The 19,194-nt window shown below is 39.0% G+C and overlaps 1 protein-coding gene across 1 annotated transcript; it reads left to right on the top strand.

Moving 5' to 3' along the window:
• The first annotated feature begins 17,661 nt into the window (after positions 1 to 17,661).
• Positions 17,662 to 18,627, top strand: LOC133300312 (uncharacterized). The gene has a single exon (XM_061499832.1). It carries the CDS (start codon positions 17,662 to 17,664, stop codon positions 18,625 to 18,627), a length of 966 nt encoding a protein of 321 aa, XP_061355816.1.
• Positions 18,628 to 19,194: the final 567 nt, after the last annotated feature.

Here is a 19,194-nt window from a genome sequence, read left to right as displayed (position 1 = left end):
ATAATTCTATTGGAGTCTTTAAAACAGATTTTGATGGAGCCAAGTTCAAGAGGTACATAGCAGTTTCTAAGGCATATCCCCAGAATGAATCAGGCAAAGGTGAATAACTGAGCATCGATCTTGCCATCTCTAAAAGGGTTCTATTTCTCCTTTCAGCGACTCCATTCTGCTGGGGTGTCCCAGGAGAAGATAATTGTGAAACTATCCCCTCTTTGGTCAAGTAAGACCTGAACTCGCCAGATAGGTATTCACCCCCTCGGTCAGACCGAAGAGTCTTAATTTGAACACCAAGATGCTTTTCTGCCTCAGCCTGAAACTCTTGGAATTTTCCAAAAGCCTCAAACTTATGACGCATCAGTTACACATGTCCAAATCTAGAGTAATCATCAGTAAATGTGATGAAGAACTGATACCCGCCTCTGGCCTGGACATTCATTGGTCCACATACATCAGTATGTACCAATTCCAGCTGAAGTGTGGCACGATTCCCTTTGGTTTTGAAGGATCGCTTAGTCATTTTTCCCTCTAAACAAGATTCACATACTGGCATTGGTTCAAAGTCCAAGGATTTTAAAATCCCACTTTTCACCAAACCGTGTATCCGGTTAGAATTAATATGACCCAATCTCAAATGCCAAAGGTAAGTTTCATTGGAAACTTTTCTTTTCTTTGAAGAATGAGTATGCTCATCATCCTCTAATTCAACATGATTAATTTCACAGGGTGCAGGACTAAGGAAATACAGACCATTAAACAATTCACCGGAACAGATAAAAGATGATGAACTTCTAATATTAACTGAGGAATTAAATTGAACTGTCAAACCATGTTTAAACAAACAACTAACAGAAATCAAATTCCTCTTAAAATCCGGAATAAACAAACAGTTTTCCAAAACCAAAGTTCTGCAATTATTAAAAGATAAAATAACTTGTCCCACTGCTAGTGTAGACACTAGCTCCCCATTTCCAAGCTTCAAAACTCTTTGTCCTTCACTTAAAGGCAAGCTATGTTTGAACCACTGCAAAGAGTAACAAACATGGTTAGTGGCTCCTGAATCAATGATGCATTTATCATTGTAATTCTCCACTAAACAAGCCTCAATCACATGTAAATTACCCATACCTGGCTGATTCATGCGTGGGCAATTTTTCTTCCAATGCCCCTTTTGTCCGCACTTGAAGCACTTACCTTTCGGTTGCTTCATTGCAACTGGTTTGGCAACTGGAATACCTGATTTCTTCTTTTTCTTGTTCTTGTTCTTCCCCTTGGGTTTCCCCTTAGGTTTCACAGAACTTTCACCAGCATAAAATGCACTGCCCTGCTTGACTAGAGACTGTTCAGCACTGTCAAGCTCGTGCATCAGTTGAGTAAGATTAAGATTCATCTTATTCATATTATAATTCATCTTGAATTGAGTGAAGTATTCAGGCAGTGATTGCAAGAGAAGGTCAACTTGTACTTCTTGTTCAAACTTGACCCCATGATCCTCAGCCTTCTTGAAGTTTGCAATCATTGACAAACAATGATCCCGCACACTTCCTCCAGACATTACTGTCTTAATGACAGCATTCAGCACAATCTGCCTAGCAGAGCTGCTAGATGTAGCAAACATGCCATCAAGAGTCTGGAGCATAGCTGCTCCACTCTCAACCATGCTTACCTGCTCCTGAAGGTGATTGGCAAGACTGGCTAAAATGTAACAGCGAACTTCCACATTTGCCTTCTCCCATTTCTCCTTCTCCTGCTGAAATTGGGCCTTTGTTGCCTCAGGCGCATCTTCAGCAGGCTGCGCTGGTATAGGGGTGGTCAGAACAAAATTGAGCTTTTCATATTGAAGGACAATATTCAGATTTGTTTTCCATTGTTTGTAGTTTGTACCATCCATTGGTTTTTGACTCAAAATAGTAGCTAAAGGATTGAATGAAGACATTTTTCTGAAAATAAAATTACACACATTATTTACAAACTCGAAAAAAAACAACAAACAGATATAGCGCTAGTAGATTCTAATAACTATTATTCGTTTATTGTTTAACAATCCATTAGCTATCTTTACAAGGCTTACGATGGGCAAGATACTTGTAAAACTAATATTGTTATTTTGGGCCTTCAGTTCCATTGCCAGAGCCTCGATGGGAGGGATAACAATTTTATTAAAGTTGAATGTATTTAACCATTGTTTATTGTCAAAATTATCTTTAGTATCTAAGTGTTGCCGACGATGGGCCGTACAAAACTTTACCAAAATTTTGAAGATATTAAGGTTTAATCTAGCGAAATCCAATTATCCTTATCCGATGGGGCTTCAGCGATAATCATTTCACTAATAAACCCACAATTGGAGCCCGTAGGTTTTATAATTAAATATTTAATTTAAAACCTTCACCCATTCAATATTTTAAAATTTAGAATTTTTTTAATTTCCAAGAAATGTTTAATTCAAAAAAATTTGTTTGATTTCAGAAATCCGGTCACTTTGCGTCATCACGTGTTACTCCATGACCATTTCAGAAAACCCACAAAAATTTATTTTCTCAAAAAACAATTTTCTCTTAGGAAATTAACTGGATTATTTATCTAGATTTTAAATCCATAACTAATTAATCCAATGGACAATCTAAGAGCCTGTTTGGATCCTCTTATTTTTAAGCTAGAAGCTACTTATAAGCTAAAGCTAAAAAAAAGAGCTTAAAAAAAGAAGCTAAAAGCTGTTTGGAAATTACATAAAAAATTTAGCTTAAAAATTACTTAAAAGCACATATTTCAAGAAAATTATCTCTCTCTCTATCTTTATCACTCTTCATTTAAAAAAAAAGCACACAATTCAAGAAAAACAGATAAGAGCTAAAAAAAAGCTCCTCCTTGGAGCTTTTAATTTTCAGCTTTTTCTTCATTATAAAAAAAAGAGCTTTTCGTTATAAGAGCTTTTTCCAAAACCTGTTTGGCCTAGCCAACTGTTTTGCCGCACCGTCAGCCGAAGTCATCTCAACACGAAAATCCAGGGGAAGGACCGCCACAGGGAGACGAGAACACGGCCGCCGGAACCACCCAAAAAAGGGTGTGGCACATGACCCCACGCGCCGGATCTTTCCCGGAGAGTGAAGCCCACTCTCGTCCACTTAATGACATGTGATCATGCAACAATATGGCATCTGTCTATTCTATATGACATGTTACTTCATACATCATGTTTAATCGCACATATAATTCATACAATTCAATTAAAGCATTAAATAATAAATAAATAACTTTAATCCATGGCTTTCCTATAATATTCAATAAATAAATAAAATTACAACTTTGAAATTCCTTTTCCGTCCAGCCCCTAGTATCTGTCTCAAGCCCCTTTAGGGTATCTATGGGCCCACAAGCCCAAAGACCCAATCCTTTGCTAGAAACCCTAGGAGACAAAAAAGGAACCCTAGCCAACTGTTTTGCCGCACCGTCAGCCGAAGTCATCTCAACACGAAAATCCAGGGGAAGGACCGCCACAGGGAGACGAGAACACGGCCGCCGGAACCACCCAAAAAAGGGTGTGGCACATGACCCCACGCGCCGGATCTTTCCCGGAGAGTGAAGCCCACTCTCGTCCACTTAATGACATGTGATCATGCAACAATATGGCATCTGTCTATTCTATATGACATGTTACTTCATACATCATGTTTAATCGCACATATAATTCATACAATTCAATTAAAGCATTAAATAATAAATAAATAACTTTAATCCATGGCTTTCCTATAATATTCAATAAATAAATAAAATTACAACTTTGAAATTCCTTTTCCGTCCAGCCCCTAGTATCTGTCTCAAGCCCCTTTAGGGTATCTATGGGCCCACAAGCCCAAAGACCCAATCCTTTGCTAGAAACCCTAGGAGACAAAAAAGGAACCCTAGCCAACTGTTTTTCCGCACCGTCAGCCGAAGTCATCTCAACACGAAAATCCAGGGGAAGGACCGCCACAGGGAGACGAGAACACGGCCGCCGGAACCACCCAAAAAAGGGTGTGGCACATGACCCCACGCGCCGGATCTTTCCCGGAGAGTGAAGCCCACTCTCGTCCACTTAATGACATGTGATCATGCAACAATATGGCATCTGTCTATTCTATATGACATGTTACTTCATACATCATGTTTAATCGCACATATAATTCATACAATTCAATTAAAGCATTAAATAATAAATAAATAACTTTAATCCATGGCTTTCCTATAATATTCAATAAATAAATAAAATTACAACTTTGAAATTCCTTTTCCGTCCAGCCCCTAGTATCTGTCTCAAGCCCCTTTAGGGTATCTATGGGCCCACAAGCCCAAAGACCCAATCCTTTGCTAGAAACCCTAGGAGACAAAAAAGGAACCCTAGCCAACTGTTTTGCCGCACCGTCAGCCGAAGTCATCTCAACACGAAAATCCAGGGGAAGGACCGCCACAGGGAGACGAGAACACGGCCGCCGGAACCACCCAAAAAAGGGTGTGGCACATGACCCCACGCGCCGGATCTTTCCCGGAGAGTGAAGCCCACTCTCGTCCACTTGTGGTGGCGAGTGGCGGCGCGTGGAGGCTCTACCGGCCGCGATCCACCCGTCATTTTGATCATCTTTCCGTCCTCTGTCCAACCATATATGGATCGTCCAATTCCGAGGTCCAGAGGTCCACGAAAAGTCTCAGACAGTGTTGAATCCTCATGTTCTTCGCAGTTTCTTGATCTCCAATTTTTACAGAAATTCGAAAAATACATAGAAATTCCAAAAAAAACAAAAAACAGCAAGGAGGAAACCTAATCATATGGGATTAGCCTCCTTGTTACAAATCAAGAAATACACGAGAGAATCTAACCATGGATTAAAGCGATTAACCGATTAAAATTAAAAGCAATATCGAATAAGAATTATAAACGAATAATCACCATGAAATAAATAACAAATCTAGAAAAAGATGCCATATTTTCAAAAAATAATTTTCAAAAACAATCACATGAATTCATTTCAAAACTGGTTCTTTTCCTCATCGCGATCCGGCTCTGATACCAATTGTAGGTATATCATCAGAAAACGCGGAAGCGCATCGAACCGACACGATGAGGGAAAAGATTAACCTTCATCGTTTTGATTACCTAGAAGGGCGTAGTTATGTGACCACGAACAATAGTTGTTCCCTCTATGATCGATCTTCCAGACTATCTCTCGAGGAGGATGAGATGGTTGTGTGGGCAACCGTTCAGATGATGAAGTCTGCCTCTTGGGTTTGTTTCTGATGATCTGTTCACCTTGGAGGCACAAGTAGGAGAAAACTATGAATATATACCTTAGGTCTTAGACATAACTCAACCCTAAGCCTCATGGGCTCAAGTGTCACTGAAGCCCAATAGGACCTTAGTGACCAAAGAGCATATATCCAACATTGTGTAGAAGCCATTCCCTCAAAACTAATTTCTAAAACATAAAACAAAAGATATAAATTTCTCAAAACAAATCATAAGCATATCACATTTTCATAAATCAATTCACAAATGTTGTAATGTTTCTCAAATAATCGACCATAAAATTATAAATAATTCTCAAAGTGGATGGTTATACTGATAAAAACAAATTTTTACAAACTTACAAACTACACTATGTCTTACCAGTAAGACTTCACTCAAGAGTATCTTACCGGTAAGATATTGTGTAGTTTATAAACAAAAAACTTGTAAATATAACCTTCCTTATTCTCAAATCCATAATATATCCGATAACCTTTTTTAATATCATCAAATCTAAATCAAATATTATAAAAGCATATTAATCAAATAAAAATATAATTTATCCTCAAAACCTATATGTTATGGACTGGATCCATATCCTAACAACCCTATTACTAGCAAGATTGGATAGGGATATCACATCCATATAATCTAGAGAGAATCAAGGGATAAGATCCCTAACCCCATCAATCAAGGAAGATTTCATATCAACTGGGAGATCTCAAAGGCCCAAGCCTACGAAGGTAATCCTTATAAATAAGAGGCTAAAGACCCCATTTAGACACTTTTGACCTATTTACTATTACTGCCAACACTCTTGGCTACATGCCCATTGATAGTGCGCAGTGATTGGAGTATTGGCTATAAGTCAATCGGATATCTATTTCTTAGATATCTCTGAGTGCATACCCATGAGGTATCATTATACGGTTCAACAGGATTGAACATTGTCGCCGTCTGTGAGAAATCGGCAAATTTCGACTCCCATCTGTGGTAAACATGTGCGAAACCATAAATTGCAGGTTGCCTCGCGCACCCTGAAATTGTTGAAATCACATATATATGAGGAGACAAACCTTACCGCAAAAAGGGCTTTTGATCCTCCAAGAGACTCTAAAATGGAGCTCCAGATCCAAGCAAGTGACGATTTGACGGAGATTCTCGTCATCACAATTCTTGATGGAGCAAGTGAAGACTTGGAGGTCATTAAATCACAAGGAAAAAGGTATATGAGAATTTTGAATTCTTTATTAAATGAAGTATCATCTCAAATTTTGTGGGCTAGGGAACTGGCAGACCATTAATAAACCAGCTTCAGTCCAAAAGAGGACTTAAAGTTTAACAGCTCGGCCTTGAGCTCCAACTCAGCCCAGCCAAGGGCTTCAAAATTAAAGCTTGGCCTCAGTCTTGAGCTTCAACTCAGTCATAGTCATAGCTTCAGGCTCTGAGATCAAAATTAAGAAGGAAAAGCAGTGATGTGATCCTAACAAAAGTATCACACCCCAATCCGAAATAATAATAATAATAATAATAATAATAATAATAATAATAAAGACATAATTGGAGAGATGTGATCCTAGTAAAAGGATTACACCCTAATTTGAGATAAAAATGAAGACGAGATTGGAGAGATGTGATCCTATCAAATGGATCACACCCTGATCCGAGATAAAGATGAAGATGGAATTGGAGAGATATGATTCTAGCAAAAGAAGTATACCCCAATCCGAGAAGACAGAATTGGAGAGATGTGATCCTAGTAAAAGGATTACACCCCAATTTGAGATAAAAATGAAGACGAAATTGGAGATATGTGATCCTATCAAAAGTATCACATCCCAATCCGAGATAAAAAAAAAAGATGGAATTGGAGAGATGTGATCCTGGCAAAAGGATTACACCCCAATCCGAGATTATAAAAAAAAGACAGAATTGGAGAGATATGATCCTAGCAAAAGGATTACACCTCAATCCGAGATAAAAAAAAAAGACGGAATTGGAGAGATGTGATCCTAGAAAAAGGATCACACCCCAATCTGATATAAAAATGAAGACAGAATTGGAGAGATGTGATCCTAGCAAAAGGAACACACCCTGATCCGAGATAAAGATGAAGATGGAATTGGAGAGATGTGATTCTAGCAAAAGAATCACACCCCGATCCGAGAAAATATGAAAATAAATTTGGAGAGGTCGTGATCTTGGAAAATGATCACACCCTAATTTGAGATAAAGAAAATATGAGGCGACATATGATGTCGGGCTCCTATTCAAGATTTTGGCAACAAAGCCAAATGACAAAGTTTGCGGCACAACATGCCGACCTCAAATTAAAAATCCACCGCAAATGAAGCAGGGTTCAAAATAAGAAAACCATGGCGTAAGAAGCCTGGTTCAGATAAAAAAAGCCGCGTGAAAGAAGCGAGGCTCAAATTAAAAGACCACGACGTAAGAAGTCGGGTTCCAATCAAAGAGGCAAAGTCTGCCTTCGTAAAAATTAAACTTCGGTGAAAAAAGCCAAGTCACAATGAAAAGTCATGGTATGCGAAGCCGAGCTCAAATAAAATATGGTGAAAACCGATTCCAGGAATATAAAGCAACTATGACAAAATCACAAATACAAAAGTCATGGTATGATAAGCCGAGCTAAAATTAGAAAGGCGAACGTACCATTTTCAAAAGCGTAGACAAGGCGAAAGCCAAGTCAATTTAAAGAAAGCCAAAGTATGCAAAGTCGGGCTGAAAATGAAGAAGGCAGAAAACTGGCCTGGTAACTTAAGATTACAGTAGCAAAGCCAAGTTGTTAAGGTTTTAGCCACAAAGGCCTAACAGGCTGGCCTCAAATTAAAAAGTCACCGCGAATGAAGCGGGGCTCAAAATAAAAGCCACGGTATACGTAGCCGGGCTCAAAATTAAAATAGCAAACACCACCTCGCCAAACTCAGGTCTTCAGGCGAAGGAAGCTATTCCAAAATCAAAGTCACGGCAATAAAGCCGAGCTAATTTTGGCGCGAAAGAACGCAACTTCGTAAACATGAGAAAGAAAGGGGAATTCAAACTACTAGATCAAAAAAGGATCGAAAACAAACCCAGCAATATCAATTACAAATTTAATGAGAGCTTAGAAGCCCCTAAATCAGCAAAGACTAAAGTACAAAAATAAATTGGCATTATGATATACAACTTTACTCACTCAAATTCACATACGAAAACCAAATAACAAATGGAATAAAGGACAAAAAGCCACATAACGAGCCTAAATCTCTAAAGCAGCCCAAAAAGCAGTACAATTTAGAGCCTCAAAAAGATAATCCGAGTTCACATAGGATAAAGCTTCGGCAACACAAGTTGAGCTAAAGCAACTTTAACAAAAAGAATAGAAAGATGTGTCATAAAAGCATGATAGAAGTTGAAATTGAATGGCCACGTCAAAGAAGACAAAAGTCGAAAAAAAACTCAACAATGTGCTTTACAACACAAAAAAGGACAGAAGCCCCCACAAAAGAAATGGGTGCAAAGCGACTCAAGAACGCCAAGCAGATGCCAATTAAGGACGAACCTAGACGTGCTGAGGTGCAAGAAAAATATTACAGCCCGGCAATCTGAACGCTCAAACTACCGGACATGGGGGCAACTGTTATGGACTGGATCCATATCCTAACAACCCTATTACTAGCAAGATTGGATATGGATATCACATCCATATAATCTAGAGAGGATCAAGGGATAAGATCCTTATCCCCATCAATCAAGGCAGATTTCATATCAACTGGGAGATCTCAAAGGCCCAAGCCTATGAAGGTAATCCTTATAAATAAGAGGCTAAAGACCCCATGTAGACACTTTTGATCTATTTATTTACTATTACTACCAACAATGTGCGTACACTCACGTCTTGGCTACATGCAATTGATAGTGCGCAGTGATTTGAGTATTGGCTATAAGTCAATCGGATATCTATCTCTTAGATATCTCTGAGCGCATACTCGTGAAGTATTCTTATACGGTTCAACATGACTGAACACTGTACTTTTAAAATCACTCAAATAATAATTAATACCTTTCAAATAATTAAACTCTAAAGTATAAACATATCATAAAGTTTAAAATATTGTTCCAAATCATTTCTCAAATATCATCAAAATTAATATAAATAATCAAACAAAGTAAACCGCGCGCTTACTCTTTTTTAAGTCACCTCCAAGAATCAAACTCTCCATATTTTTCTTCATAAAGTCATTGTGTAATAAAATAATAGACTAAAAAGTCAAAATAAATAAGTTTATACTTGCATAGTTCTCATTATTTACTCACATATATCTTGCACTCACAAAATAGAAGTCCATGATAATTTCCAATCCATTATGCTACTCGACGTTGTAACGTGCCACCATCATTTCCAAAGTCCATTTGTATCATTTGCAAATCAGTGTTTTAGTAGCACCGTCATTTTTTTTTTGAAACCGTCATAAATGGCATGGCAGTGTTTACGCAGGGATGAGGGCATAATTTAAAATTGATTTAATATTTAACTACACCGTTACCTTTTAATACAGTCATATGTCCATATAATTTATAAAGATTTGATTTATTTAAAGTTTGGTTTGCATAATAATTAAAATAATATTACGTAATTTAACCGTTAAATTTGTTATAAATTCATGTTTTACAAAATGTCCGAGGGATTAATCTCATAATAATGCATGTTGGGATACCCTTAGCAATGTAAAATTGTAAAATTTTGCATTTTACAAAAGCTGTTCAATGATATAAGTTTATACAGCGTATTCTTTAAGTGGACGCTCTTTCCATATGATATTTGGTCTTTAACCAAGATATACTCACAAATATTATCGTACGACTAACTAACCCCTCGAACACTATTACAATTAAGTAGCCTTCTAATAATATACGTTATTAATCACAAATTTGCACATCATTAATTATAATTGGGTAAAATAGTATATAAAATGTGGTATGATTACGGGGTTAACATGAATGTCAGCCATGTGCTACAATAATTCATTCTTAAAAGTAAAAAAAAAATATATATATTTAGAAAATTTGGTGGAACGGTTAGTTTTTTATTTATTTGGTTTCAAGACACTGAAGATATTATTTTCAACCTAGCCGATGTCATTTCTGCCAGTTGCTTTTACGGCAATTCGTTATAAAATATGTCCCAAGTCAACATATATCTATAAATACTATAAAGTTTGCTGTCATTGTAAGAAATAATTGAATAGTCTAATCGATAACTGAATTTTTTATTTGTGTTTTTTAAGTTATTTATCAAAGGGTCATCATGTGGACCAAAGGGTTATCATCATGTGGAAGAGAAAGAGGGGCAATCATGCACATTTTAGCCTTCACAAATTATGATTGGTGGAGTTTTGAGGGATAGTAATTTTACATCAATAAGACAACAAGGTATCTTCTGAATGATACTAACTCATGTATCATATATATATGAATTCATCCAATAATAATAGATTACTTATATCGTAAATAAACCTGATTTTGTTATATTATCTACATAAATGAGTTAACCTCTCTCTCTCTCTCTGTCTCTCTTCATATGTTTTTGTTTTTTCCGTTGTAAAGAAGTCCCCTGTCCAAATGTTACCCAAGTCTTTCAGAAAGAAAAGTCAGGTGCAAGTATGAATTGGTTATAATCCTTACCGAAAATAATAAATTTTGGACGATCAACAGCCACACGCATGCTAGTTTCAACCCTGTCAAGTTGCCAAATGAAGCATGCTCTTTCAGATATTAATTTTTTTATTATTATTATTATCGAAATCTATTTTGCTAGTCTAGACATATTAATTATATGTATTCGTGCAAATGATGAATTTACCAGCATTTGACAAATGCTGATTGATATGCATTATATGAGTACTAGTTAGGTATAATTAGCTGAAGGTGACAATCAGTGAAAACAGTAGCCGAGGGAGGGCGCAAAAGGCGAAGGTATGGTTATCCCAACCTTCAAATATATTTTATAAGTTTTTGTGATGTTTTATAGTAAATGATCTTTTTTATTATATTTTATTATCTTTGTCTTTTATTTTCAGCAGCACAAGATTGTAATAAAATGAGGCGATTTCATTATACACCAGGGATCATTATGTCGAGTCGATTCTGTAGAAGAAAATGGTTGACAAATAATTTCATTAAATTTTCGTTAAAAGGTAATAAAGAAAACACTAAAGATGTATCCAAGATGAATCATGCATTACACGTATTTGAAATGCACGCTGGGGGTGTGGGGGAGATGCATGCCTCAATAAAATATAAAAGTATGCATGCGTGCTAGAAAGAGATATATTTTTTTTTTCGAAAAAAGGAAGAAATTGACTGAATTTGTACTATGTAATTGTTTGTTTTGTAGTTTTTCATATTAAAGAAGTTGTTCTTTGGGTTTGTTGTTGATCTCATAGGACTTCTACACTAGCATAAAAGTGGGTATGGTGGATACGAAGAGAAGAGAGAAAAAAATGTTAAGGGTGTGCATGACAACCTTTCCGGAATCATTTTTTTTTAATTTTTGTTCATGGGAACAGAAATAGATAGAAAACTCGTTTGGTAAAATCGGTTTACTTTTTTGTTCCCGAGATGAACCGGTTTGATTTTTATGCTGGGGAACAGAAAAAAGAATCAATTTTTTTTTGTTTTTTTGTTCCAAGGCACAAAATGAGAAACATTTGTCTCTCTTAATCACTTTCCACCTCTACCATCATCACCACCACTACCATCGTCCTGACATGACTGTCGCCGCCACCATCACTATCACCACCACAACCATCATCGCAGCCACTGCCACTACCACCACCACCACCACCACCACTACCACTCCACCACCATCGCCACCACTACCACCACAACTACCTTCACCACCACCGCCACTACCATTTTCGCAGTCATTGTCGTCACCACCATCTCCATGTCATCACCATCACCATCACCATCGCAGCCACTGACATCACCACCACCATGCCACCACTACTATTGCCGCCACTACCACGTCATCACCATCATCAACGCCACCACTATCGTCTCCACTACCACCACCGCTACCAACATCATCGTCGCAGCCCTTGCTTTCACTACCACCACCATTGCCGCCACCACCATTATGCCACTACCACCACCACCGCAACCATTGGTCCCTTGCCGTCACCACCACCACCACCACCATGCCATCACCACTACCATCACCGCGCCACCACCACGCCTCCATCACCACCACCACTACTACTACCACTGCCGCCATCACCACCACTATGCCACCACAATCGTCACAATTACCACCGCCACCGCCGCAACCACTGTCGTCACCACCAATATGATGGCATTACCACGCTGCCACCACTACACCACCGCCACCATATAGAAAGAAAAGTAATGATCCGAAATTTTTTTATGTTTAATAGAAATTATTTTTATTAATTATTTATTGTGTTATCAAACGCAATTCTCATTCTCAAAATAAGAATAGAATATGTTATTAAACACATTTTTTTCCTCTGAAACTGTTCCAAGGCACAGAAATAGAAAAGAATTGTTTCTTTTCAGAAATAGAGCCAGAGAACAGAATGGTTGTCATGCACACCTTAAGTAACATTTATAAATAGCCAACAAATTCTAAAGAATTAATTTTAAAACAGAAATTACATTAAGGGTTTGCTTGACAACCTTCCCGGAATCAATTTTTTTTTTTTTTGTTCCCAGAAAGAGAAATGGATAGAAAATTTGTTTAGTAAAACCGATTTATTTTTTGTTCCCGGGATGAACTGACTTAATTTTTGTGTTGTCGAACAGAAAAAATAATACAAATTTTTCTGTTTTTTGTTCTTGGGCACAAAATGAGAAACATTTATTTCTCTCAGTCGCTCTCCACCACCATCATCATCATCATCATCACCACCATCATCCTGACACGCCCATCGCCACCATCACGCCACCGTCGTTGTACCACCAATGTCGCCGTCACCACGACGATGATGCCACCGCCACCGCCACCACTACCACCGCCACCGCCACCGCCACTTTCACCACGACTACCTTCACCAACCACCACCACCATCAATGCAGCCATTTTTGTCACCACTATGCCACCACCACTGCCATCGTCATCACCACGCCATCGCCACCACCACGACGCCACCAATGTCACCAACCACCACTCTAGCATCTTCGCAGCCACTGCCATCACCACCACCACCATGCCATCACCACCAACCACCACCATCGTCGTCGCAGCCACTACCATGTCATCACTAACTCCACCATGCCATCACCACCACCACCTTCATGCCACCACCACCATGCTGCCACCACCACCGCAACCAACCACCACCACCATCTTCGCAGCCACTGCCATCACCACCACCACCACCATCGCCACCACTACCACCACCACTATGCCGCCACCATTGCACCACCATCGCCACAACCACTGCCATCACTACCACCACCACTGCTGCCGCCTCCACCACCGTCGCTGCCACCTCCACACCATATGGAAAGGAAAGTGATGATCCAAAAAAAATTTATGCTTAATAGGAATTATTTTTATTATATTATTTGTTGTGTTATCAAACACAATTCTCATTTTCGGAATAAAAGTAGAAGATGTTATCAAACACATTTTTTTCTCAGAAACTGTTCCAAGGCACAGAAAGAGAAAAGTATTGTTTCTTTTCAGAAATAGTGCCAGAGAACATAATGATTGTCATGCACACCCTAAGTAACATTTATAAATATCCAACAACTTCTAAAGAATTAATTTTAAAACAGAAATTACATTAAGGGTTTGCATGACAACCTTCCCGGAATCATTTTTTTTAATTTTTGTTCCTGAGAAGAGAAATGGATAGAAAACTCGTTTCGTAAAACCAATTTATTTTTTTGTTCCCGAAATGAACCGGCTTAATTTTTGTGCTATGGAACAGGAAAAAGAATAAAAAAAAAATTGTTCCTGGGCAAAAAATGAAAAACACTTATTTCTCTCAGTCACTCTCCACCACCATCATCATCATCATCACCACCAACATCCTGACACGACCATCACCACCATCATCCTGACACGACCATCGCCACCATCATCGTCGTCGTCGTTGTACCACCAATGTCGCCACCACCACCACCATGACGATGTCATCGCCACCACCTCCACCCATCGTCACCATCATCACCACCACTACCATCGCCACCGCCACCTTCACCACCACTACCTTCACCAACCACCACCACCACCATCAACGCAGCCACTGGAAACAGAATGGTTGTCATGCACATCCTAAGTTAATTATGTTAAAGTATTTTAAACTCTTAATTTTCAAATCCATATGACGAGAGAGAAATTTGATAATTTGTGAAGTGGCAACGTCCTTCACGTCTTTTTTTGACCTCCCAGTGATGCCTTTTTTTTAACCCCGTATGAAAAGTTCCTTAGCTCCGCCTCATATATAAATTCATATAAAAATGCATCAATGCATTTCGTTCTTAATTTTTTTTTCTTTTGAGATTACTTCATACTTAATATTAAATAGGTGATTAGACAAGGGTGGCTTAGTTGGTGTTGTTAGGTATGGTTCATACTCCGCATACTGATGAGGGCCCTTATTGGCGGGGTCAGCAGAAAGTCAATTGGGCCCGTAGAGGCCTGATATTGTTGTGGGCCTCTAACTTATTATAATTTTTTTCTTCTTAATATTTTGGGCTTGGACTCATGAATAGCTGCTGTTAGGATTTTTTAAATCTCATTTATATTCACTTGTAAACCGAGTGACTTGTTACGAGTAGCGGTAAAGCAAATACAGATAAGCTGAACGTAGCCTATATTGATGAACTAGGGTAAATCGTTGTGTCAAATCTCTGTTCCCTTTCTCTTTAACATTTTTTATTTGTGTGTCAATTTTCAACAGGCGTCAAGGAACTAAGCAAGTGGGGGTGAGAGTATATGTTCGATCCTTCCCAATACAATCTTTGGGAGGAGTTTAAAGCCTTAATCCTGGGATGGACCCGCCCCAAATTGGATTAGTCGCGAAGCGATAAACCGATTGAAATATCTGCATCAACAAAATATTAAATAGGTGTTGGTCATCAAATTAAAAAAAAAAATTTGGCATTATATTATGATTTTTGTGGCTTACGGATCCCTGCTTACTAATGTTTGGATGCAATAACTCCATAAAATCGACTAATTTCAAATTCTCTTTGATTCTTGTCATTGGTAATTCAAGCGTGGCTCAAGTTTTCTTTCTTTCTTTCTTTTTGACATAGATTATATATTTTTCATCTTAATATGTAGGCAATGAATTTCATAAGCTACATGTGAGTTGGCCTTATGTTCTTGTGCGTTTTTTATTTGTTTGTGTCATTTATAAACAAATTATGGGCAATTATTTTTTATTTTGGCTTTCTGGATCTCTCAATTTTTTCTATCCTTCATACTCACATTTCTCTCATTCTATTTGTCTTTCAAAAATCTCTCCTTGCTCTGCTGGGGTTTCAAGTCTCTATGTAGCAATAGAAGTATGAATATTATTGTTGTGTATCTGTTGGGCACAATCTTTCATAGGGTTCATTAAGTTCGGGTTTGTGGTTTGTGGTTTTAAGGTAATTTTCAATTAATTGGTTATACATGTAATTCATGCGTTCTATTGGTATCTTGAATTGTTTTTAATGCAAGCTCTAGAGATTCTAACCCGTTGCCATTGTACGGAGGAATGTTATTAACCTAAAGATTCTGAACCAAGAAAATTTCTATTGTGTTATGGTTCTGTAATGTTCGATACTTTTTGGTTTATCTACTGTTGTTTTGTAACAACCAGTATCAAGAGCATGTGTTCTTGGTTCATTTTCTTGTTTCGGTTTACCAGTTGTGTGCTTGGTTGATTTCCTAATTTAGTAAAGAAAGGCTAAACCGGAGTTGAGGTAGAGAAATTTAATGGACAAGGGGACTTCAACATGTTGAGGGAAAATACGAAAGTTGTATTCGTGAAGTCTTGGTATTGTCAAACTGTTATGGACCCGTATAAGGGGCCCATTGAATGACAGGCCCAACAATGGACAACCCAAGATTTAAATCAAGTGTAATTATGGATAGTATCCATTAAGGATACTAATCCTAATACGACAGCGTAACAGACAGGCCTGGGTACTAAAGGTCCACATCATATTACCCACAGGTAACCTCTATAAATAAAAGGTAAACCCTAAAGGTACGTTACGCTCTCTCTCTCTTACTGTTATGCTGTTACTGTGCGCGCACACACACACCCTTTGGCAAAGCTGTTGTTTGTTTACTGTGCACAGAGATCTGCTTGAATCAAGAGTATCTCCTTCATAGATACCTTGGAGAGGGCACTAGATCCAAGATCAACATACCAGCCTATTGGGCTGGACATCTCTGTCTCCTAGACAGAACATTGGCGCTATCTGTGGGAAAAAAATTTCTTTGAATTTGACATTCCCACCATTCTGACTGAAGATGGCAGTTCGTACAAGGAGTAATAGCCAATAGCCACACCCTCAGAATCAACCACTGGATCCAGTCCAGGAAGAGGTGAATTGACCTTAAAATCAGCCTGATAATGAGATAGATTATGATCATGTTCATGTCATTGAGGATGTATCAGACACAGCCTCCACCCCAGAACCCCACGACCGAGTTGCGGCTCCAGCTCTGAATAATCCTCCCCAACATTTGGGCGATACTGTTGCTGCTCGCATTGCCCAACCTGCGGATCCTTATTCCAGGCTTGCTCAAAACACGGTCGCTGCAGTCTTACGGCGAATGGAGGAGACGGAGAATCGTAACAACCTCCAACGGCAAGATTTCTAGAGAATGCAGGAAGAAAATACCAAGAGGATGCAAGAGTTGGAGCAGCTCTTAGTGGGGATGGCAGGGCCTAGAGTGAGAGACGCCCCAGGCAGAGATGCTAATGGCCGAGAAAGGAATCACAACCCGGATCATCAAAACCGGGTTACTGAGGTAGAAAAGCAAGGGATGCCCAATCTTGGGATTACATCGGGTATGAACCTAAGAAACAATGTAAGGCTCAATCTTGGGAGTATGTTGGGTCCAAACCCAGAGAACATCGGAATGGGTGAACAGAATGGCAATGCGCAAAATTTGGCCTAGAATGCTTTGGCAAGAGCGAACGGGCAGAGAAATCGGGATGGTACACATCCCAACCGAGATGCCCAAACCATCAGAGGACGCGTGGAACCCGGTGGTTACAGGAGGAAGTACAGTAGGGGCAATACAATAACAGCCCCTTTATTGGTGAAATATTGAATGATCCTTTCCGGAAGATTTTGATTCGGCACGCTTGCTGAAATACGATGGAAGTCAGGACCCACAGGTCCACATATATGCATTTGATACGGACATGTATATCCGAGGAATTGATGAGCCTCTCATATCTGGGATATTTTCCATAACTCTGACTGGGGCAGCCCAAGCATGGTTCTCAACCCTACCTGCCAACTCTATTGGTTCCTTCGAGGAGTTTGGAGAGAAATTTCTGCTGAATTTTGCAACAAGCAAAAAATACCCAAAATCTGAGTTCGCCCTGGGAAAGATACGACAGAAACCCGGAGAAACTCTCCAGAGGTATCTTAACAGGTTTAAAGATGTTGCCTTGCAAGTGCCGGGTTTACAAGAGAATGTCCACGTCCACCTCATTATGGCTGTCCTGGATGGATCATCTAGACTAGCCAAGTCAGTCTACAAAGACCCTGTGAGGACGTTGGAAGAGTTCAGAACTCGTTCCAAGAAATACTTGGAACTCGAACAAATGGAGATAGCAAATGCGTTATCAAATGAAGGTAAAAGAGCAAGCCCAAGAAGGAGGAGCCCGACCCCAAGAGAAAAAGAACGACCCGGTAATAAAAAGAAAGACTCCAAAAGCAAGATCCTGAATGATAGTGATCGGGTTGGAAGATATGAGATGTATACACCGTTGAATGCCTCACATCCTCAAATTTGGAGGGAAGTGGCAATGATGGAGATGAAGAAAGTAGACAGACCTCGGCCCATATTTGATAGAGGAGGTTTGGATAAGTCCAAGTACTGCGCCTTCCATGATGGACCGGGTCACAACACTGATCAATGCTGGGATCTCCGAGATACCGTGAATAAATCTATTAGAGAGGGGAAACTACGTCAGTATGTGATCAAAACTCAGGGTGCCAAAAACAACAAAAGAAAGTCTGGAAACCGGAAGAAAAGCAAGAGTCTGGTCCCTAAGAAGAAAAAGAAAGAGGAAAGGAACCAGAAAGATGATTCCAATAACGATGAATTCCCGAAAGCCGAATTCGATTGTAACGTGATCAGTGGGGCTCTTGGAGGATGAGGAGACACTATAAGTGCTAGGCAAAAGTATCTAAAAGAAGTGTTTTCAATCCGGGATCGTCCTAAATTTAAGGATGACCCCAGCAAACCAGATCCTCCTCTGCTCTATTTCACAAAGGAAGATATGCAAGGTGTTTTGCCAGGGCATGTAGACGGGCTGGTCGTCACCGGAATCCTAGTGAATTGCCAGGTTAAAAAGATCTTCATAGATGTAGGAAGCAGTGTCGATATTATAATATGGGGTGCCTTCAAAAAAATGAACCTTGATGAGGAAGACCTCAAACCCTGAAAGACAACCTTGATAGCTTTTAATGGAGAAAATACACCTCTTAAAGGCTATATAGATCTCAGGTTAACCCTGGGAATGAAAGAAGCGTCCAAATCAGAACGAGTGAGATTCATAGTGGCCGACTTTCCGTCAGAATACAACTTTATTCTGGGGAGACCAACCATACACAAATGGGACATGCTGGTCTCCACAAAGCATCAAAAGATAAAGATGGTAAGCAGCAAGAATGAAATCATTACCATCAGTGGTGATCAAAAAAAATCCAGAGAATGCTACTTT

This window comes from Gastrolobium bilobum, unplaced genomic scaffold, assembly GCF_033153095.1.
Source record: "Gastrolobium bilobum isolate Gb01-03AN ecotype WA unplaced genomic scaffold, APGP_CSIRO_Gbil_v1 utg278118, whole genome shotgun sequence".
In the NCBI taxonomy this organism is placed as follows: domain Eukaryota; kingdom Viridiplantae; phylum Streptophyta; class Magnoliopsida; order Fabales; family Fabaceae; genus Gastrolobium; species Gastrolobium bilobum.
Note: the sequence above shows the minus strand (reverse complement) of the source record. Positions and strands in the feature narration are given on the sequence as shown.